This window comes from Linepithema humile, chromosome 3 (genome assembly GCF_040581485.1).
Source record: "Linepithema humile isolate Giens D197 chromosome 3, Lhum_UNIL_v1.0, whole genome shotgun sequence".
NCBI classification, from domain to species: Eukaryota; Metazoa; Arthropoda; class Insecta; order Hymenoptera; family Formicidae; genus Linepithema; species Linepithema humile.
This window is the reverse complement of record NC_090130.1, coordinates 16,163,102-16,185,921: the sequence shown is the minus strand read 5'-3', so window position 1 is coordinate 16,185,921 and position 22,820 is coordinate 16,163,102. Positions and strand designations below refer to the sequence as shown.

General features: G+C 28.9%; 2 protein-coding genes and 1 long non-coding RNA gene across 6 annotated transcripts; 1 reads left to right on the top strand and 2 right to left on the bottom strand.

The window, feature by feature from the left end:
- Positions 1 to 2,759: 2,759 nt before the first annotated feature.
- Positions 2,760 to 9,432, bottom strand: LOC105669381 (uncharacterized). 3 transcript variants are annotated; one of them, XM_067352255.1, is made up of 8 exons: positions 8,383 to 9,432; positions 5,588 to 5,786; positions 5,256 to 5,496; positions 5,111 to 5,158; positions 4,650 to 4,688; positions 4,317 to 4,552; positions 4,062 to 4,221; positions 2,760 to 3,612 (listed from the first exon to the last, which is right to left on the bottom strand). In XM_067352255.1, the coding sequence occupies exons 3-8, from the start codon at positions 5,395 to 5,397 to the stop codon at positions 3,401 to 3,403; spliced, it is 837 nt and encodes a 278-aa protein (XP_067208356.1). In that variant the 5' UTR covers positions 5,398 to 5,496; positions 5,588 to 5,786; positions 8,383 to 9,432; the 3' UTR covers positions 2,760 to 3,400. The 3 variants fall into 3 exon arrangements, with proteins under 3 accessions (XP_067208356.1, XP_067208358.1, XP_067208357.1); XM_067352257.1 differs by lacking the exon at positions 5,111 to 5,158; XM_067352256.1 differs by lacking the exon at positions 5,588 to 5,786.
- Positions 9,433 to 11,806: 2,374 nt separating this feature from the next.
- On the top strand, positions 11,807 to 15,941 carry LOC105670147 (uncharacterized). 2 transcript variants are annotated; one of them, XM_012363495.2, is made up of 6 exons: positions 11,807 to 11,942; positions 13,506 to 13,662; positions 13,741 to 14,574; positions 14,644 to 14,885; positions 15,070 to 15,238; positions 15,566 to 15,941. In XM_012363495.2, exons 3-6 carry the CDS (start codon positions 13,746 to 13,748, stop codon positions 15,721 to 15,723), a joined length of 1,398 nt encoding a protein of 465 aa, XP_012218918.2. In that variant the 5' UTR covers positions 11,807 to 11,942; positions 13,506 to 13,662; positions 13,741 to 13,745; the 3' UTR covers positions 15,724 to 15,941. The 2 variants fall into 2 exon arrangements, with proteins under 2 accessions (XP_012218918.2, XP_067208354.1); XM_067352253.1 differs by lacking the exons at positions 11,807 to 11,942; positions 15,566 to 15,941 and having other exon boundaries at positions 12,922 to 13,662; positions 14,644 to 14,875; positions 15,070 to 15,160.
- A 606-nt stretch (positions 15,942 to 16,547) lies between these two features.
- Positions 16,548 to 19,386, bottom strand: LOC136998896 (uncharacterized). The gene is made up of 3 exons (XR_010889416.1): positions 19,257 to 19,386; positions 17,369 to 18,025; positions 16,548 to 17,284 (listed from the first exon to the last, which is right to left on the bottom strand). It is a non-coding gene; the product is annotated as an uncharacterized lncRNA (long non-coding RNA).
- Between the last annotated feature and the right edge of the window lie 3,434 nt (positions 19,387 to 22,820).

The following is a 22,820-nucleotide window of genomic DNA, read 5'->3' as shown; positions in this document are numbered from 1 at the left end:
AAGATTGATGCAATGTATATGCAATCTTTGTGTGCTGTATGGGTATATATATATATATATATATATATATATATATATGATGTGATGTATGTATGATTATGTACTTTATGTTTGCGCAATAAAAACACAACAAAATAAAACAAGAAAATGTATATTTACTCATACACACCTTTATATAATCATATATAAATATATATATTCATATTCATTTATATATAGGTGTATCTATTTATGTATGGACAAATTTGGTATATAATTTTGTATAATTAGATATGTACTATTTTTGTCTAATTATGTATGAGAAATTTTTTACCGGGCAGTAAGTATTTTCAGTAATAATGTATATATTTTATGAATTATTATAATTCATAAATTAGACTTATGACAGCAAGTAAAATTTTCCTCGGAGAGGACGTGTGTGTTTTCGAACATAACCAAAAAAATGTAAGCGGAATGGCAGCACGCTGAGGACGGCATTGTGAGCCAATTTTTGTTTACTAAGTGATTTCTTCTGTAATGTTTTTTGTTTACTTTATTGAACCATGGTTTTCTTCTCTTTTTTCATAGAAAAGCGAAAAATTCTATTCCTTTAAATTGACTCTCCGTGCATACAATTTAATTTTTGTTTTTTCCAAGCTTCTCTTGGAAAATGATTTGTACAATTGTTGATTGAACTTCTATCATTAGATCTTCTTGTTTCTTAGTTTTTTCTTTGGCAAGATTGTCTACAATTTTATTTTCTGTGAAACCTAGATAAGCTGGTATCTACATACATACCCGGTAAAAAATTTCTCATACATAATTAGACAAAAATAGTACATATCTAATTATACAAAATTATATACCGAATTTGTCCATACATAAATAGATACACCTATATATAAATGAATATGAATATATATATTTATATATGATTATATAAAGGTGTGTATGAGTAAATATACATTTTCTTGTTTTATTTTGTTGTGTTTTTATTGCGCAAACATAAAGTACATAATCATACATACATCACATCATATATATATATATATATATACTCATACAGTACACAAAGATTGCATACACATTGCATCAATCTTTCATCGCAATGTTGCAATATTGCAAATTCACTGCAAAATGTTGTTGCATCATTGCTGTGGGATTGCAGCAACGTTAAAATGTCCGCTTTTAGGAAGATTGTAACGAAAGATTACAGTAATATTGCAATGTAATGAATTTGCAATAATGCATTGTTATTGCAATCTTAGAATAATGTTGCATATATTTTTATTTATTCGGACATTTATCTGTCCAATTTTTGAACAATCAGTTCAATATCTGAATTCCCTGTGTTGAGGTCGTATCAGAAAAATTAAACTGATAAAAATAATTACTATGTCTTTAATCTTACTAGCCACTCTTTGCAAGTTTCATATAATCATCATGACTAAAACTTAAATACGAGATAGATTTTGCAACGCGCGTCGCATAGCGGTAAACGAACGAACTAGCAATTACCGAATATTGCTATTGCAATGTTACTGGAATGTTGCTGTCACATTCTCATGAAATATTACAATTACAGGTTGCAATAATGTCTCAACAATATTACATTGCAACTTGCAAGATTGTAACATTGCTGCAATGTAATTGCAATGTTCTGTGCTGTATGGGCAGAGTGACTGGATGGATATGGTAAGAGTGACTTGATGAGGTCCTTTCTTAAAAATCTCTTCTTTAAATACCCCAAGCACTAATTTTCGAACTATTTGTATCATTCATAAAATGTATTTATATCTCATGTTATTTATTTTTCTCATATTATTTAGAAATACAATAAATAACATATATTTCTTATAAATGTAAAATAGTGTTTTTTTATTTTATTTTGTTTATATTCCTCTCTTGCATGCACGCGCGCGATGAGAAAAAGGTATAGAAACTTTTAGAAAAGTAAAATATTTTTAAATCAAGGCATTAAGTGAAATTAAGGAAAAAGTGACACAATTAGCCAGAATTTCTCGTTTATACAAAATCATATACAATTGCGTATGACTATATCTGAAATTTGCTTCTTACTTATATATGTTTATACATGATGCAAGACTTATACATAATCATATATTAGACTAACAGAGATTCATATATAATTATATATAAAATATTGTGGACATTATATATAAGTATGTATAAAAAGTACTTACATGTAATTCTATACTGCAGTCGCTCCATTTATATATATATATATATATAACGTTTTATATTTCGTCATGTATAATTATACATATTTTTACACAATTATGTAAAATATTGTATAACTCTATTAAATGCTACATGATTATATATGAGAAATTTTTTACCGGGTAAACAATTATAATTTTATATCAATTTGTGAATTTAAATGTTGATGTTTAGAATATATTTATTTATAAACGTTTAGCATATTGTTGTTGATAATTATCAAAATACTTTAGCAATCTATTACTATTATAATCCCAGTCAGCACAAAAAGATCCCCTGAATGTACACAGGATATACGGAAACGGATTCTGGATATCCTGTGTACATCATAATACTTCTGAAAGATATCCATTGCAGATCGTATAGATGTTCAAAAGCAATGCGCCGTACATCTCAGGTGGATCCATTATATATCCATTTGTATATCCAATGTACATACACGAAACATACAATTTCGTATATCCATATTATCGCACTTTTAGCACATCCTATGTACATTTAAAGAACATATATTGTACGTTATATATATGTACTAGGTACATTCATTGCGCATCCACCGTGGACATACATTTTCGTATATAGAAAAATATATATTGTACATCACATGCATGTGCTATATAGTCAGTGTATATCTACGTATATTTAAATATACTAATTCGTTTCCGTATATCTTGTGTACATTCAGGGGATTTTTTTGTGTTGAATGCTGGGAATAAAAGGTTTGAAAAAATACAATGCGTATTTTTAAACTTTGTAATTTTGAATATATATTTTTTATTTTAATAAGTATATATATTTATATATATTATATATATTATGTGTGTTGTTATACATAACATTACATTTTTAATGCATAAATTTTCTGTACGTGTATTGTAAGACTATGTAATGAAAATAAACTAAAGAAATCATATAAAAACGAAAATAAAATTAACATTGTAGCAAAATAGTATTAAACAATAAGTTTTAAAGCTTTAAAATAAAAATTACTATACTTAAATAAAAAAAAAGAATACTGACAAAGGTGCAGTCAAAAAAGTGCAAATCAAATTTAAAAAATATTAATGCAGTACCAAAACAATTAAATTATTTTCATTTGAAATCTTAAACCTAACTGTACTTTTAATTTTAATAAATGTAAAACAAATAATAATAATGACATAAAATTATATCTTAATCGTTAAGATTCTGGCCCTTTTTCAGACATGACTGTTTCAGAAGTAGAATCTGTTTCACAAACCGAACCTGTTTTACGCACAGTGTTTTCTTTCAATTTTTGTTTCGACTGAAATTTGTTGCTGCGTTCTTTACTTCTAACTAACCAATTTCTTATCACTTCTATAATGTCCGATTCTGTTGCAGATTTTGTCTTGGAGTTCAGTCGAACAACACCTAAAATCATATAGTAAATATAAAGTTATGTGCGTACTTGAGTTCAGCTTTATCACGTAACTGTGGAACGTAACCGGTATGGACAGACCTACGAACTTTAATGCGAAACATCATATAATACATGTATAACAGGATTACAACTTGAGACTTCGAAGCGACTGGTTGTTATGATTTCTTCGTCGCACGTTAAATGATATTACGCATTAATACAGTAACGCAATATTAAAAATATGTCAGACTGATCCATAAATAGGAAACGTATTAAATCAGAAATAGTAGATCAAGTGAAAGCGACAAAGTTATATTACAAAGTTTAAATTAAAATTTTTATTTGGTTATTGCATTGAGCATCATTTAGTTACGCAACACAGTTACATTAGGCTTTGCTGAAGAATGTATATGTGATTAAAATTGTTTCGATGTAGAGTATATAAAATAATATATTTTACCAATGATAACTTGGACAAACTTTAACGATTTAAAAGGTTTTTTTTGCCGAGCTCCCTCCCAAGAATATAGCATCCCAACTTCGTTCGAAATTACTCTCGACATAACGCCCTTGATTAGATGGGAAAGATCCGTGCCTCCAATTAAACGCAGTTGATTACTCTAAAATATAAAATTCGAAAAGTAATTTATTAGAAAATAGTTTTCATCATGTAATATAAAATTTTCAAAAATATATAGGATAATTCAATACACACCAATGCATGTATGTTATCAGTTGCATTTGATAGCCATTCTTCCATTGACATTAGTTGCTGCTCTGTAATGACTGGAAACGATTGTATTAGAGTCTTAACAGCCATATTAGTGTCATCATTTAGTTCTGGTTCATCAATACATCGGGTTTTTTTTATAAGCATATCAATGCTCCTCATAAGGTCATTTAATTTTAGATGAATAAGATGAATTTCTTTAAAAAATTGTCTTTTGAATTCTGAAAATTTAAAAGTTGAGTCGTATTAAAATATTATACATAAAGGAATATTCAAAAATTACAAAATTAATAATAATAAATAAAAATAATTATTTACCAGCATTTATGTCAGCGTTGTCTGTAGTTTTGAAGTTATCTTAAAATAACAAGAAATATAATCCATTTAATTAATAATGATTATTTAATATAATTGGTTGATATATTAAGGTCAGTAGTACATGAATGAATTCAACGCCGAAAAAGTTTTAAGATATGTATTTTTAAGGTAGCACACCAGGGGGGATTGCGGGCTACCTACCATAAGAATAAATGTAATGATGATTTTTTCTGCTCCGTGTTGAATCCGTTCATGTGCTGTCAGCCTTACAGTGGAATAAATTTATATACTTTTAGAATATAAAACATTAATGTTATCTGAACTGATAATTAATTTTTCAAATCTATATTCAAATTTATATCCATACGCGGCTTTGGACTTAATTTTCTTTAACATATTGATCTAATTAACAATGCAAACGTGCATTTTGATATAAAAATTGAAATTTCAAAAACTCTTACCATTAGTGATATTTTTATCTTGACTTTCCGTTGGAGAGCGATTACTGTCTGTATATTAAATATAAAAAAAATTACTTTTTAAAAATTAAACAAATTTTGAAAAATTTAATTATTTTACCGCGCTAGAAAAATTTAATTATTTTACCGCGTTCAACATGTGTGTTGCCAAAATGTGAAAATGATGGGTACGTGTTACTATCTTCATCAGACATATCACGGTTAGACTCATTGGATTTATCAGTATCTGAGGAATTGTGTTTCTTCCTGTCTTGTCTCCGTTTATGCATTTTATTCTTTTTTTTTGTTAAGATCTCCGTATGTGATGAAAGGTCATCTGTGTGTACTTTGGGCTTTGATTGCCTTTTTTTTAGCAATTTTTAAATCATCTAAACAAATTAAAAGTTAATTATTTTTTTTAATACAAATTTTACATAATACAATTTTATAAAAATTTAACATAATATAAATAATATTTACCATATGTGCCTAAAACAATTGCTTCATATTTTATCCATGTCGAGCCAGGATTATGCTTCTTTTTTATTAATGCTTTAATAGCTGCATTATCGTAACTTTTTGATGGCCAATAGCATGCAGATTCTTTTGACAGAAACCATGTTTTCGGTACTGCCTCAACAGTATCTTCCTCTTTGAATCGAACGACAAGCCAAGTCATCTATATGTACATATTAATCAATAGCAATTCCTTAAACTTATAAATGCAATTATTATTAAATTTCTCGAATCACTTGTATACAAATAGAAATATGCCAATTGAGAAAACCTATGATTTAGCAAAGAAATCAAGATCAATAAAAGAATAGAATAAATATCATAACTAACCATATATTTTCAAAATTTTTTCATTATTTTTATTTTTATTTATTTTAATATTTTTATGAAATTATTAAAGGTAATTATAAATGAAGTAGAGGAAATGCAACATATTTATCATTATATGGTAAAACTAATAATTTTCTTCTGATCTTGTCCATTCTCCACATTTTCAATTCAGTATTATATTTTATAATTACTTTAATATCAAATAATGAAAAAAAACATGGCTTTGAATAGAAATCTTTATGTGCAATATATTTGATTCCTATTAAGAATATTTCATTTTGATATGAAGCAAAATTTTGTATTTCAACTATAGTTGTATCATCCAATTCAACAAATCGATCAGCTACTTTTAAAACATTTAAGCAATAATTAATCGTTTTAAGCTTCCTGTACTGCGGAGAAGTGCAATTATTTATCAATGGACCATTAAAATGTTCCCGCAATAATGTTACGGAATTATCATTTGTAGATTGTATTGGTTGCAAAAAATTATTTTCCTCGCTAACTCTACACACAACTTGTTGCAACTGCTGCGAATGCCTACGAATATTCTTTTTTATCTTCTGCATGTAATTTTCGAATGGAAAGGCACTAAATTCATCAAGTGAACCAAACAGGCGCACACAATCACTTAAATGCAATAAACTATGTATGTTGTGTGAAATGAAATCAGGTCCATAAATTGTAATAGAATTCTTAATAAAATGTTTCATTAGATCTTCGGCATAAGAAATATAATTCTCAAATTTTACATAGTGTTTACTTATCAATATCGAGCTTGCTAAACTTAGCATAAGAAAATTATTATACTCTTTCAATGGTATTATTTTCTTCAAAACTATTGGACCTGTGTATAATAAAAAAAGTCTAAACTCGGTTGCTTTAAATCTTTTACATTCATTTATTGGCCGAGTTTTTCTTGCAAATTCACAAGGAATATATTTCTTTAACAGCTGAAGATTGTTGCTAATTTTATTAATACTTGAAGCACGTAATTTATGAGGAGGCTTGCCAAATATCCATCCATAACGCTTACAGCATAACAACCTTTTTGTTGCACCTAATAGAAGAATATGCATATAGTCTAAAGGTACATTGTCAATCATATTAAAATTGGGAATTTGAAGCCAAAGTGTTTCTCCTGTATGATGTTCGACTTGAAGAGTATTTCTAAATGAATGATCTGTTCTTTTTTCATAATTTTCAATTTTATCAAAGCATAAAACATTGTTAACCATGTCGCCTTCTTCAGTACACTGTGTACATGAAAAATAACCTGAATGGCTCTTAACAGATAAAATATGAGACTTAGCTGGGGTATCACAAATTAACATTGAAATTTTGAATTTACATAACACAGATTGTATCATTATTCCATTTGATAGTTCTATACATTCTTCTACAAAATTTTTTAAAAATTCACTAGTTTTAGGTTTTTCACTTCCATAATGTAAAGCTATTATAAATACTTGATTTTTCAAATTTTTAATTGATTTTACTGTACCCAAAATTGGCCAAAAAGAACTTGATGTGCTTTTTGTTAAAGGCAATCCATCAATATTAATTGCGAGACAAAATTCTGTGTTTTCATCAACAATTATATTATGTTTTAAAGTTAAAGAATTTAATGAGTTGCGTATACCAAAATAATGAAATGAATTGTTTAAAAAATTAGATTTGCGAGGTGTTTTTATATATAAAATTGTACGTGGATCAGCTGGTAAGATATTAGTCAAAGATGATTCTTCACGAAGTATATTTAATAATTCTTTAAATGCAGTTAGGCTAATATTTCTATCAATGGACCATTTTCCTAATTTTGTAGTAAGAGATTCCTTAGGTTTTGTAAATAATGGAAGTGAAATACTAGTGTTATTATGTTCTTGTAAATCTTTAATTGCAAGAGAAGAATAATCATTCAATTTCAAATTATTATCTTTACTATTTAATAAAATGTTATTGTTATTTTGAAAATCATTGTTGTCACTTTGAAAATCATTGTTATCATTATTTTCAATCATAATTTCATTATTATTATTTTTCTGTATTTTTTCACATTTCTGATCTGAGATTGTTTCATGATCTGTTAATTGATTAGTTTCACTAATCATTGCTAATGACAGATTGAGTCTTTCGTTAATTTTACGACACAATTTTTCTCTTTGACTTTTTTTGTTAGGCATTTTGATTTTCATTCAACAAGACACAAAACTTAAAATGAATGGATAAAAAGTGCCATAAAGTTTATCGATCCGATTGTAATGAAATAGTTATTACCTAAAATACCTAAAATGTGAAACAATTCATATATATTTTGAAATTAAGAAATTAATTAACATGAAGAAAAAATACGTTGTAACGATTCTTAACCTATACCGCAATGAAAAGTTAATGAAATAATATAGGATGTATTATATAATAGGATTTACCTTTAATTTAAGTGTGTTATTGCCTGCTACTACTCTATGAGTTTATTTCGTCCAAGAAAAGTTTTCACACAATGCACAATGCACACAAGACACAATAAAATATTGCACAAACCGTTTTTCATATGTTATCCAAAGTGTGCCGTACAGCATGCCACGCCTAGTAGAGAATTACACTATGCACAATTGATTGGCGATTTATATGGCGCCAAAATTAAAAAAACTATATTTATGTACCAGTGTTAAAACACATAACTTGCCGCATTATCACATTTACTTTTACATTTTACATTTACTTTTTATTATTAATAAAAAGTGCATAATTAATAGACATTTATTTTGCTTATTTTCAATATATATATACACACATTTGGCTTAAAATCAAATTTTATAAACGCAAGATTTTTGTCACTTTAAAATAAAAAATAATAAACATCTTTTTGCTTATATTAATAAATATCAATAATCTTTGTATTTTTTTGAGTTACTACGAATATCCATTGCGTATGTACTACGTATATGCGTTTTTGGATCTTTTACGTATATCCATATGTGTACGTACATACATGAAACATATTACGGATGTTGACTATTTGTATATCCGATTTAATATGTCCTATGTATATACGTTTCTGGATGTACTGCACATATGAAATGCGTATGTATACCGGATGTACTATGGATGTCCAATATGGGTATATCCGTCTTTGTATATCCTACGTATATGCGTTTTTTGATCTTTTACGTATATCCATATGTGTACGTACATGAAACATATTACGGATGTTGACTATTTGTATATTCGATTTAGTATGTCCTATGTATATACGTTTCTGGAAGTATTGCACATCAAATGCGTATCAAATGGGTATGTATAATGGATGTACTATGGATGTCCAATATGAGTATATCCGTTTTTGTATATCCTACATATGTTAGTTTTTGGAGCTGTTATATATATCCATATTTGTTTGTACATAAGATGTACTGTGGACATTTAATTCACGTATATATGTTTCTGGACATCCTATGTATATACACGAGATTCAATAGACGTACTTTTAATTTTACGGATATCCTATGCATATTCAGAGGATGTTCTGTGTTGACTGGGATGTCATTGCTGTTTTTAATTTTCATAATTTCTAAAATTAATTTAAATTAATTTTTTAGAATGTTTAAAGCTGTCCGAATTGCGAGATTTTTGCAATGAGCATATTCTCGATAAACTTATGTAATTATCTTCTTATTACAGATTATAAAAATAAATTCTATCCAGTTGTATGTATATGAAACAATAAGATAATACATATTTGTATTTATGTATTTGTACTTATGATGTTTTACATCTCAAGTATTTGTTGATCTATAACAGATATTCCACACTACAGTAAACTTTCCAAGCGTTGAATTATAAATTTTTTTGTTATATTTTTTAAAGCTTCTTGAATATTTATAGTGGCAATCAAATTAATGTATGTATGTAAGCAACAACAAATATCAATTACATAATTATTGTAATTACTTTCTTGTTTCATCATCAGAAAATTCAAGAGTTTGAAAATCAGAAATGTGCATTGTGCCAAGAAATAGTACACTGATCTTCATCATTAGTAAAATCAATATCTTATCAATATTTTCTGTTATAGAGAACAATGAAACATTTTACAAAATTGCTCACATTATCACTTACTATGCTAACTAATTATTTCCTTTTTAAATTGAATGATTTGTATTTCAATAAGCAGATATTCTGTTTCTTGATGTATATATGAAACTTCAATTTTCTTATATCCTAACAGAAGAACATGTACTTAAATTTTTATTTATATAATAGCATATTACTCCTATATATACCTTTTTTAATTATTACACCATATATCTACTGTGGCACAAACATAATTAACTTGACTTAATATTTGTTGTAATTTATTTAAGATTTGCTTCTTTCTTCTTTTAAATAACATTTTAGTCGTATTGTTTTTCGGCAAAGTGGTTTAAGATCATGACTAAATATTAGATTTTTAAGTGATTATTTTTTAACTGTGAGAATAGGTATTATTTTTTTACAATATATTTATACATTAGCTTATTAATCTAAAAATGAGAAATACAGTTAAAAAAATTAACAATACAGTTTAAAAAATATATTTATTATATACATTATTTTGGGGTGTTTTGTCCAATCTATACATTTATAAATTATAATATCGACAAATGTAAATATAGTATAATTTTAAAATCTATATTTTATTATTTTTTAATTTTTTTAATTTTTTTGATTATTCTTACTTTTATAAGTTTTTATAGTGAATATTACTGATTTATATAAATAAATTATAATGATAACAGTTTATTTAAAAAAACATAAATGACCTTCAAATAAAGTTAAAAATTGCTTTAAAAAAAAGTTATAGAACTAACTTCTTTCCTCCACGAAATATTGAGTAATTTCATTCTTTATCTTTAATTTCTGTTTTTAAAGATGAGTTGGAAAACTTACAAGCGGAGATTGCGACGTAGGACTGAAAAAGAAATATCTAAAAGATTAAAAGTTAACGAGATCATGAGCAAAGTTAATTTAAGATATGTTGCAACAAGTAACACGGATAGTGAATCTTCTGATTGCAATCTCTATGTCAACAATATAGATGAGTGTGAAAGGGGAAATGTGGAACAGGAGCCTGTGTCACATAATGGTGCTTCATCAAGTGAAGATGAAATCAATGATAGAAATGACTCATTACCAAGTATCAGCAATGATGAAAGTAATGATGATTGTTCTCATATAGATTTTGTCGAGAATAATGATGAGAGAAATGTTTTAGAGTTTGAAAATGATGCTCAAAAAGAAGAATATATTATTGAAACTATTCGTGAGTGGGCATTGGAAGCAGGATATTTATTTATGAAAAAATTGAATAATCTTCTCAATAGACTTTCTGTAGTTTTTCCACAAATTCCCAGAAATTATAAGACACTACTTCGTACTCCTGTTCATATTAATGTAATTAAATTTGACGATGGATGTAAATTTTGGTACAAAAGTATTTTGGCTAATCTGAATGCTATGGATATGAGAGAGTATCTTCAAAGATATAACTGTATCAAGATTGATGTAAACGTAGATGGTTTACCTTTATTTCAAAGTTCGAAGAAGAAATTCTGGTCAATTTTGGGTCATCTTATTGGTACCGAGAATGAGCCATTCATTATTGCTTTATATCTAGGCAAGCACGATCCTAAGAATTCGGCAGAATTCTTGAATGGCTTTGTTAATGAGGTTGAAAATTTGCAAAAAAATGGATACATTTACAATGGAGTAGCGTACAAGTTTGAAATTCAAAATTATATACTTGATGCACCCGCTCGATCACTAGTGAAATGCACTATAGGTCATGCTGGCTATGCATCATGTGAAAAATATATTGTTCTTGGCCAACATGTTGATGGAAGAAGAACTTTCGTACGACTTGATAAACCTCTAAAAACGGATCAGTCTTTTTATAACATGAGTCAGCGATTTCATCATACTGGTGTGTCTATTCTGTTGAGAATTGCTGGTATGATATCTCAGTTCCATTTTGATCCAATGCATTTAATTTGGCAAGGAGTTTGGAAAAGATTGCTTAAGGCATGGATCATATGGAGTGGGCCTTGGCAATTGGATGTCAATGCAATCCGCGACATATCTGCTATTCTTGCAAATTATTTGTCTCAAACATGTCCACAAGATTTTGCTAGGCCTCCAAGACCATTGACAGAATGGAACCTGTACAAGGCTACTGAGCTCCGACGAATGTGTCTCTATGATGGCATTCTTGTATTTAAAAGATATCTTCATGAAAATGTATATAAATATTTTCTTTTATTGCATTCTGCTCTTTATATTCTCTCTAGTCCAATATTGGTTCGTTCAATTTTAGAAACTGCCAATGAATTATTACGGCTTTTTATACGCCATTCTATCAATATTTATGGACAGAGGTTTGTAGTATATAATGTCCATGCCCTCTGCCATTTGACCGCTGAATGTGCCGCACATGGACAGCTGGAAAACTTCAGTGCTTTTAAGTTTGAAAATAAGTTGAAATCTCTTAAGTCAATTCTTCGATCAGGCTATCAACCATTGCAGCAAGCAGCTCATAGAGACTTTGAAAGGTCTGCACGTGTTACTGTCCGTCTACCTCCTATTGATAAGCATGTTACTCTTTTTCAAAAGCACGGAGATCTAAATAAAGTCATGATTGGTACGCATTTTAAACGATTATCCATTGGTAAAATATTATTCCAATTAGGAAAAAAAGATTCGTGTTTTCGAACTATTGGTGGAGACATCGTTGTATTAAAGAACATTGTTCAGAATAAAAATGGCATTTTTATGATTAGAAATAGATTTCTTAATGTTGAGAATTTCTACACATATCCTTTAGATTCATCGATTTTAGGCATTGTTCGTGTATCTGAGAAAGAACATGTTAGAAGAAGTTTTGTTTTGACAGAGGTTGAGTCAAAATGTTGGCTAATGTCAGATGGTGATGCATTTCTGTGTGTTCCTTTGTTGCATACAGTGCCCTTATTTTAAGTACTGCAGTATTCTGTAAATTATTCCTGCTACTACTGTATTTGTATCTATGTATCTATTTAGAGTTTTTAGGATATTTAAGATTACAATTTTCCTACATTATTTTATCTCTTACTTATTTCTGTCTTTCTTTGTTTTTTTCCCTCCTCTTTGCTTTTTTCCCTTCTCTCTTTCCTCTTTCGCACGCACGCACGCACGCACGCACGCACGCACGCACGCACGCACGCACGCACGCACGCACGCACGCACGCACGCACGCACGCACGCACGCACGCACGCACGCACGCACGCACGCACGCACGCACGCACGCACGCACGCACGCACGCACGCACACTTTTTTATTTCCTGTTACATTTTTCTTCTCTTATTTTTTTTATTATCTTTTTCCATCATTTTTCTTTCTTTTTCTCCTCTAACAACCATCCTTTCTGCTGTCACTGCATATCTATATAATTTTCTATGTATTGTCTTTTTGTTAGTTTGTTGTTATCAAATTTATCAAGGAAACAGAAAATGAATCAGATGACACAATTTTTGAAGTGGGCCTTGCCAAATGGATTGTTGACTTAAACGATGACATGATGGGCACGACAAAATGGCCTCCTTCTTCCAAAAATATTGGAAAACTTAATAAGAAAAGAAGCTTCTGCAGATCCAAATTGGCCAGTAAACTATGTTGAGGTGATAAAGTATTTTGGTAAGTTTGGTTAGAAGTTAATTCTCGTAGTAAATCATAATAATAATTTTAATCGAATCATTATTGCTTTACATCTAGACACTATGGAAAAAGCTAGAGAGATGCTGAAAAAATTGGTGGATGAAAGACTAACTTCTTACGAGACTGAAGGAGAATTGGGTCGTGGTAAAAGGAAGAGACGAGCATCTATTATATATACTGATGATGAGGATTCAGATTCAGATGTTCCAGAACACGACTCAGATTCGGTTCAACATAAAAAAATTGGAAAGTTTGGCAGGTCAAAAAAGATAATTCAAGATATACAGACACCACCACCGTTCTTCTTTCAACATAAAACTGGTAGCATAAGCCCAGATCAAAGTAACAGGAACAGAAAAAGTCATCACAAAACTGATAGCATGAACCCAAATAAGAATGACAAAAACAAAAAAATTATTGTGACTGTGGCACACGAAAACACAAAAACTGCTTTATCTTTAAGGGAAAAAATCAAAAGTCTACAAACTGAACGGCAAGGATTTCTTCAAAAACTAAAAGAAGAGAACAAAAATACTCTTAAGAATCAAAAGAATGCAACTGTTTCTCAGTTTAATATATATGTCAAAAGTCCTTTGCAACAGAAAAATGTCACATATGAGGGAAAAGCCAATAGTATGAGAGATGAGAAGGAAAATGTAATTGATGAGTGTGATGCTGAGTCCAACCTTGAAATTTCTTCTGAATCGCAAAATTCTTTTAAGAACTCAAGCTCAAGAGACACAGAAGTTCGTCCGAGTTATTCTACACATTTGTCTCCATCCTGTCTGTACAGGATTAATCCTAAAAGTTCTAATTCAGTCCATCGTCGTCAGCTATTTAGTAGCCAAAAAATATCACAAGATACTAATGATTCTGAGAGTCTTTCTTTTGGTAATTACGTTATGATCATTTGTTGGTTTTGTTTAATTTTTATATTAATTATATATTATTTAATTTCAGATATCAATAAGAGCATTAGAGAAATAAAATCTCTATGCAAAACAACACTTGTGCGAGTGGAAGAACTAAATAGTAAAGTTGATGTCACAATTATGAATCAGACTCGACTGAATCGGTCTGTTCTTCCAGCTGAAAAGAGAATTATGCGTCCGCCAGATCTCCCGGCTCTTCCCCTTTATACAGAGGATGGTCTGAAAGCTATGGAGAGATTTTTGGAAGACGACTCTAATTTGTCAGCAATGGTAAGTTTATGAATGTTTTCTATTGATTTTTCACGTGTAATGTAGAATCCGATCTCTTTATACAGATATATTCGAAAATGATGATAATTTTCTGATTTTTTATATTTGTCTTCTATATATTTAATTGAAATTTTATTGTTTTATATAATCAAGCAAACTGTAAATGTGATTGTTATGATTTTAGGTTCATTACTTGGCTTTATTTTCCTTTAATAAAATTGAAGGAAAAGCAGCTGCTCAAGTTATGACAAAGTTGATATCTAATGCACTAGCCTGTTCCTACAATTTTAAAGGTACTGAGGGAAGTGGAAAGAAAGGTTTTCAAAATTTGCATCTTTGGGAGGTAGTTCAAGGTATGCATTTGAAGATTCTTGAAGATTATTGAATATTTGAAGATTGACATTTTTCTGTTTTTTTCTGTTAATTTGGAAAAGTAAAGTATTTCTACAATTTTCTTTTACTGTTTATATACAATATGGTTGTAACCATATGGAAATTCAATATATGTATTTTCAATCATTCAGTCTTGAAATATCAAATATTATTCTTTGATGTAAATATATCAGTTTGATTTTATCATTGCTTTTCTAAATTATGTCATGAAAGACTATATGCTTGTAGCCTGTAAACTCTATTGGTATTTATTAGCCAAAAATTTAATTATATGTTGTATATTTTAGGAGTGATACAAATACGATTTCCTGAAAGTGATCTCTCAGATACTAAAGAGTCTGTAATGTCCTGGTTGCGAAATGCCCCTTGGCGGAAGCAAGAAATAGGATCCGAGAGTGGGAAGAGAAAGAGCGACAGTTCTCGCCAAAGAAACAGCCCTAAATAAAAACAAGAAGATAAGAAGATAAGTTTTTAAATGTTACCTGTAACATGTGATATTTTTTGTCGGTTGTGATATAGGGTTATGACATAAGTTGTCCATTAATGATAAAATAATAATAATTGTGATGCCATTAGTTATTTAAGGCGCCCAACGCAAATATAAAATAAGTCGTTTTTATTTTTAAATTTTCCGAGATTTACTAATGCACTATTTATACGAAATTTTATTAGTTTTGTTTGTTGGTTTTATTTGATGCTAGCTTAATGTTACACAAGCCACTCTAATTACTTTTTGTGCAATTATAAACTTAACTTATATATTTAACAAAAATTGCAACTCTTGTGCGTACTACTTTTTCATTAGACACAAAACACAAAAGTCAACAATTTGGAACACTTTGGTGCTGAAATATTTATAATTTGCATGAGAGTCGCCAATGATGCGCAATTGGCAAAATAAGCTTTTATGAAGCGAAGACCTTAGCTATAATTTTATAAGTCATTATTTTTTTCGAAAGATTGGTTTACTCCAAATGGAGATATGTTATTATACTAACTTTTCATTGAAAAGCGCTGTAATATTCAAATACGTTAATTTTTTAATAACAAAGAGTAAAGATTTTGCAAGTTTTGTCTTATTGAAATTTTTTAAAGTCAAAAGTTTTTCTAATTTTTGGAGAAATGCACATTTTTTATTGAGCGATGTTGTTTTGTAGGAAAAAGGAACTTTTGATTTAAAGAAACTATCTTTAAAAAAAAAATAGTTTTTTTTTGTTAGAATCAATTCATTATTCGCTAATATATAGACTATGACTTATTTTCTAAAACAATGATTAAAATAACGAAATACAAAATTTCAGTTAATTTTTAAGTATTATTATATAGACTAATTTATTATATACCTATATTTTAATGATTAAAGCAATTGTTTTTATTGTCTAAAATAAATATTGATTCTGTCTAACTATATATATATTAAATTTAATTATTTCCCGTAATATTTATCTGCTCAATAGAAATCGACATCGACTAGACGTCAATTACGCAGTCGATAAAACATCGAAACGAGAGACAAAAACAGATCGATGTCGATGTCAACTTCGATCCCATTTCGAACCCGCATATCGACGTCAATTTGATGTCGGATCGACACTTCATTTCTCACTGGGTTATGCTCATTACTATTACTCATTACATTATTACTTACATTATTCTTATTTTTATGATATCTTATATTCTTAAATTAATATTTTTCTTGTTCAAATATTCATTTTTTTAAATTTTTATTTTGGTTTTATTAATTTCTATTTTTAGTTCATTTATCTCTTTTTTATGTTGTGTTTCAATTTCGTTTAATTGTTTTAAATGGTCTTCTCTTATTTTACTTATGTTTTCTTCATGTTTTAGTTTTACAACCGCTAAAGTTTGCTCTTGCTTCATCACTTCTTTAATACGTTGTGCTCGTAAATTTTCTTCTGTGTCTGATAATTCTTGGTTTATATATTTCCTCTTTCTGCTTTGTGCTATATCTGTGCCAGATTGTTTATATTTTCTGGAAGGTGTATCTAAAATAAAAAAGTAGTTACTATTATAATTTGTATCTAAAGAAATATTAATATATCATAACATATAACTTATATAATGTATACCTTGCGAATGCTGAGCAATTGTTATATTGTTCTCATCACTGATAACACGTTTTTTGTTTGCATTGTCTATTTTCTTTATATTTTTATTGGTAGATATATTGCATTCGTGTTTATCTGAATCAGAATTGACTTGCGGTATGTCATTTCTTGAAGATTTTTTGGTCGCTGAATTTAAGTCTAGCTCAGAATTTATCTATCACGTCACATTTCCGAGAAAATTGGGATAAAATTTTCTTAACAATATTATTACAAATATGGCCAAAATCATCATTTTTTTATCTATATTACCTCAATTTTTTCAAAAATGTGACGTGATAAAATTTTCCTGAGCTCAGATTCAAATTCAGCGACCAAAACTCTTCTAGAAATGACATACCGCAAGCCAAAGACAAAAAAAAACAAATTTTATTGAACAGTGTTATATTTTACAATATTATATTTTAAATTATAGTTCTTACCTCTTGACAGATTAGTGTAGATTGATTATACTCTTCACATATTTCATTCCATGCGACATCTTTGTCTTTTAATGTAGTGGCCTTACTTTTCTTTAACTCTACTACATTTTTGTATTTCTCCAGTATTTGTAAAAATACTTTTCTTTCCATTAAAGTATAATATTTATTTTTAGACGCAGGCTTCTCTTTGCATGACATTCTATAAATAATATTATATTTTATATTATGGGCGGTATTCATAGTCCGTTCTTATATTCAAGATCGTCTTAAGAACGAACTTATATTCGCTCTCTTCGTCAGACACAATCTATGTGTGACGAAGAGAGCGAATATAAGTCCGTGCTTAAGACGATTTTAAATATAAGAACGGACTATGAATACCGCCCTATAAGGACCTTATTCTATAACCGTTACCAATAACTGTAAGCTCTGTATGTAATCGCTGCGCATGTTTTTTAACATATAAAAAACTATGCGCAACAATTACATACGGAGTTTATCGGTAGCTATTAAAATATAATAAAAAATATATAATCTTAAGATTCAAAATTTAAAAATGAATTGTTTTTTTTTTAAGTATTTATTCCTTACCTAATATTTCTATATTTTATTGTAAAATTTTTTCATGTGGTAATGCTTTTCTAGTAAGCCAAAAACTTTATAAAATTTAGTGCAACTTCTGTAACCTCTTATGTGTGTGTGTGTCTGAGTATCACAATGTGTCATATATTACATACGTAATATAATAATATAAATATATAGTAAGTGTAAACTTTAATTCTAATGAATTTCCAGATTTAATTCTGGAGGGTCATTAGAATTAAAGTTTACACCTATTTATCATATATTTGGCACATTGTGATACTCAGACATAAAAGGTTAAAGAAGTCGCACTGAATTTTATGAAGTTTTTGGCTTGATAGAAAAACAATACCTTATGAAAAAAAATTTTATAATGAAATATACCCAGCAAACATACGATATCCTATGTATATACATGAAATATCCATAATGTGAAAAAAATGTACTGTATATACTATGTACATACGCTGATGTAGATACATTTGTGGATATACATAAGATATCTTATAGATATACATAGAATGTATATTCGAACGAGATCGCTGCCTGTTTATACATAGAATATACCTCGTGTACATTTCATGTATATACATCAAACGTATATACATACGATATACGCTGAGGTCAGTGATGCGATATCTACTACCGGGCTCGCGGCTCTCTAATAGACAAGGCATACTATGCTACTGAGCCATCATGCTTGCCACCTCCGTGTGATGAGTTTATATAGCATTTCAAGCAGCAAACCGAGCAACGTACAATGCATCGGTCAGAATACACAAAAGCAGGCATGAAAATCGTGCATCGTGTGATTACGGCTTAAGGCACTATAAACGTGAGTATTCTACCGTCTGCTCTGGTCTCCGCCATTTCTGTTTCGTTCCCCCACTCCTTGCCCTCTCGCCTCTATCGCTGAGCTGACAAGTTTATGATGATTAGGTTATGGTTTCTAAGCTGCTCGAACTCTATATTTGCGTGTATCCGACTGTGAACAAAAAAAAAGATAAATGCCTTGCTGCGTTGCGGTCAATTGTACCAATAGAACAGAAAAAGGTGTTCGAGTATTTGCATTTCCTGTGGATGATATTCGTCGACAGCAATGGATACGTAATCTCCGCAGAGAGTCTTGGACACCAACCAAATATTCGCGCCTCTGTGAAGTAAGTTTATTCTCTTAAATTTCCAATTTACGTAGCTTTTTTTGTTTGTTTAGGATCATGGATCGTTTTTTTAAGTGTAGTTTAGATTTGTCACCGTTTGAAATTACATAAATATGAATAACTGTAATCAATAAAGACATTTATCTTATAAGCAATTTTTTTATTTCAGAAACATTTTGAAGAATCACAGTTTGAGATTGATCGAGCAGATAATTGGCGAAAATTAAAATCAAACGCCATACCAACACTTTTCGATATACCTGATCCACCTGCAATGAATAAAAATGAAACAGATGAACAAATACAAATGCCACTGCTGAGAAAGACGTAAGTTTCTATGATACATTACAGTAAGATAAAAGAAATGACATGTATTAATTTGTTTGTTTATTTATTCATTTATTTATTATTATTATATTTATGGGCGTGACTAATACTCTTGTACACATCGTACGAGTGATTAAATATAAACATAAGATTAATGAAAAAATTTACGTCTTTCTCAGCAATGGCATTTGTATTTGGTTCATCTGTTTCATTTTTATTAATTGCAGGTGGATCAGGTATATCGAAAAGTGTTGGTATAGCGTTTGGTTTTAATTTTCGCCAATTATCTGCAGTCTCAAACTGTAATTTTTCAAAATGTTTCTGAAATAAAAAAACTGCTTATAAGATAAATGTCCTTATTGATTACAGTTATTCATATTTATGTCATTTCAAACGATGACAAATCTAAACTACACTTAAAAAAACGATCCATGATTCTAAACAAACAGAAAAAGTACGTAAATTAGAAATTTAAGAGAATAAACTTACTTCACAGAGGCACGATGATTTGGTTGGTGTCCAAGACTCTCTTTTTGTTCACATCGGATAATCAAAATACACGTAAACACAGAGTTCGAGCAGCTTAGAAACCATAACCTAATTATCATAAACTTGTCAGCTCAGTGACAGAGGCGTGAGGGCAAGGAGTGGGGGAACGGAACAGAAATGGCGGAGACCAGAGCAGACGGTAGAATACCTACATCTTTAGTGCTCTAGACTCTCGAGCCCCAACACAAGTAAGAAGCGCTTACGTCACGCGTCTGTGTGCGCTCGGCCGTTCGGCTATAGAGAGAGAGCGGACGTCTCTGTCTTGCTACCATCGAGCCGACGTAAACACATTGCGGACGGCAAATGCTCAGAAACAAGCGCTTTTAATCGAGTAAGGCGAGTAAGGCCTAGCAAATTCGAAATCCCGTATTCGAGACTTGATTTTCGCAACTTTTTTTTTTTTTTTTTTCCACATTTGTTTCTAACAGTGTAAGTTAGTTAATAATGTTTTTTTGGCTAAAAAATATTATTTCGTATATTAATAATATATTTGCATATGTTAAATTAATAACTAATTATTTTAAAAAGAATACTGATTTGTGTGCTATTATAAATAGAAAAATAAAGTCATTTTACAACATACATATTGCAACAAAGTGCAATTTAACATGTGCAATTATTGTTAATAAATATAAAATAATATTTTTTAGCCAAAAGCATTATCTAATGATTCACTTGATGGTACAGTGCTAAAAACAAATATCAAAAAAGAAAAAAAATGTTACAAAAGCAGTTTTCAAACACAAGATTTTCAATATTCCTGCCACTCGCCTTAATCGATTAGCCACGCTTCTTAACATTTATCTCTATCGAAAGATTACACCTGGAAAATTTTTAACTATTTATTTTAAATTACTGCATATTAGCAAGAGTTACTGTACTGTGGAGATTAGTGGAGAAACGGTAACATACAATGCAGTCAAATAGATCAAAGATTTATTGCACTCTTGTTAGCATGTTAAAGTATGTGTAGCGTATTATTAGTTCATTAGTAAGTTTAAGTGTTTATAATAGTGGTCTTCCACACCACCTTTGAGGTTCCACTAACTAAGCACGTTCGATTTTTTTTAAGTGAATCGTCGCCTGGAGCCCTATCGTACCACTTTTTTAAAATTATAATTTAAGGTAAAAGTAATTTTGACAGAATGTATGGTAAAATTAAAATTTATACAATCATACCAATTATCACTATGCCTTATGTGACAATTGTTTAGAGACTTTAGTGTATGATTTGTCTAAAATAAATAAAATTAAATAGCTTAAAGTTTAATATTTCTGTTTTATGTATACTAAATTAGTTCTAACAATATTTATCATTTCCAATCAATTTCATTTTGTGTATTACAAGATTTCTTGTCGAGTTTGTGTTAATTTTTCTATGGATAAATAAAATTTAATAATATATCTAAAATATGATCTGAACATTCTCTTACACTTAATTCTCTATCCACACTATGATGTGGATAATTGTTGTCAACCATAGCGTTAACTACAGAAGGCGACTTATGCTATATTTTTATAAATATAAAATTGACTGGAAATTATAAATATTGTTGAAACTAATTTAGGATACTCAGAACAGAAATATTAAACTTTGAGCTATTCAATTTTATTTATTTTAGACAAATCATACACTAAAGTCTCGAAACATGTACTTTTTTGACAGAATGTATGGTAAAATATAGTATATAAATAAAAATATTTAATAAAAACTTTAAATATTTAATAAAAAATAAAAAAAATTATATTTAATTAAAAAATTAAAAAATATAAAAAAATCAATCAAAATAAAAAAATATTTATTAAAAAACGCAAAAAAACTTGGCGCTGCTACACCACAAAGTATTATAAAGCAATAAAGTAATGAAATTAACATGTAATTTACTGTAGCAGCGCCAAGTTTTTTTGCGTTTTTTAATAAATATTTTTTTATTTTGATTAAATTTTTTATATTTTTTAATTTTTTAATTAAATATTTTTATTTTTTATTAAATATTTAAAGTTTTTATTAAATATTTTTATTTATATACTATATTTTATGATAAAATACAGTATATAATATAATTAATTATATATACGACAGCTTTATGTACAAGAGTTTTATAGAAGAGTTTTATAGAAATAGTGTACAAGTTTTTTCATAGTTCTTTAGTCCCACTTGGTGCCATTTCCTGATATCATATTTTTTTGTAAGAAATATATAGGATAGCTTTTTTTGAAAATTTTAATATATACGACAGGTTTTTTTGAAAGATTTAATATATACGACAATTTTTTTGAAAAGTAAAACAATACTGTTTTGTTTTAGTTATGACAAGAGCGTGCACTTGGCGCCTTTTTTTTACCTTTTTTTAAAAAAGGTAATTTTTTGATAGA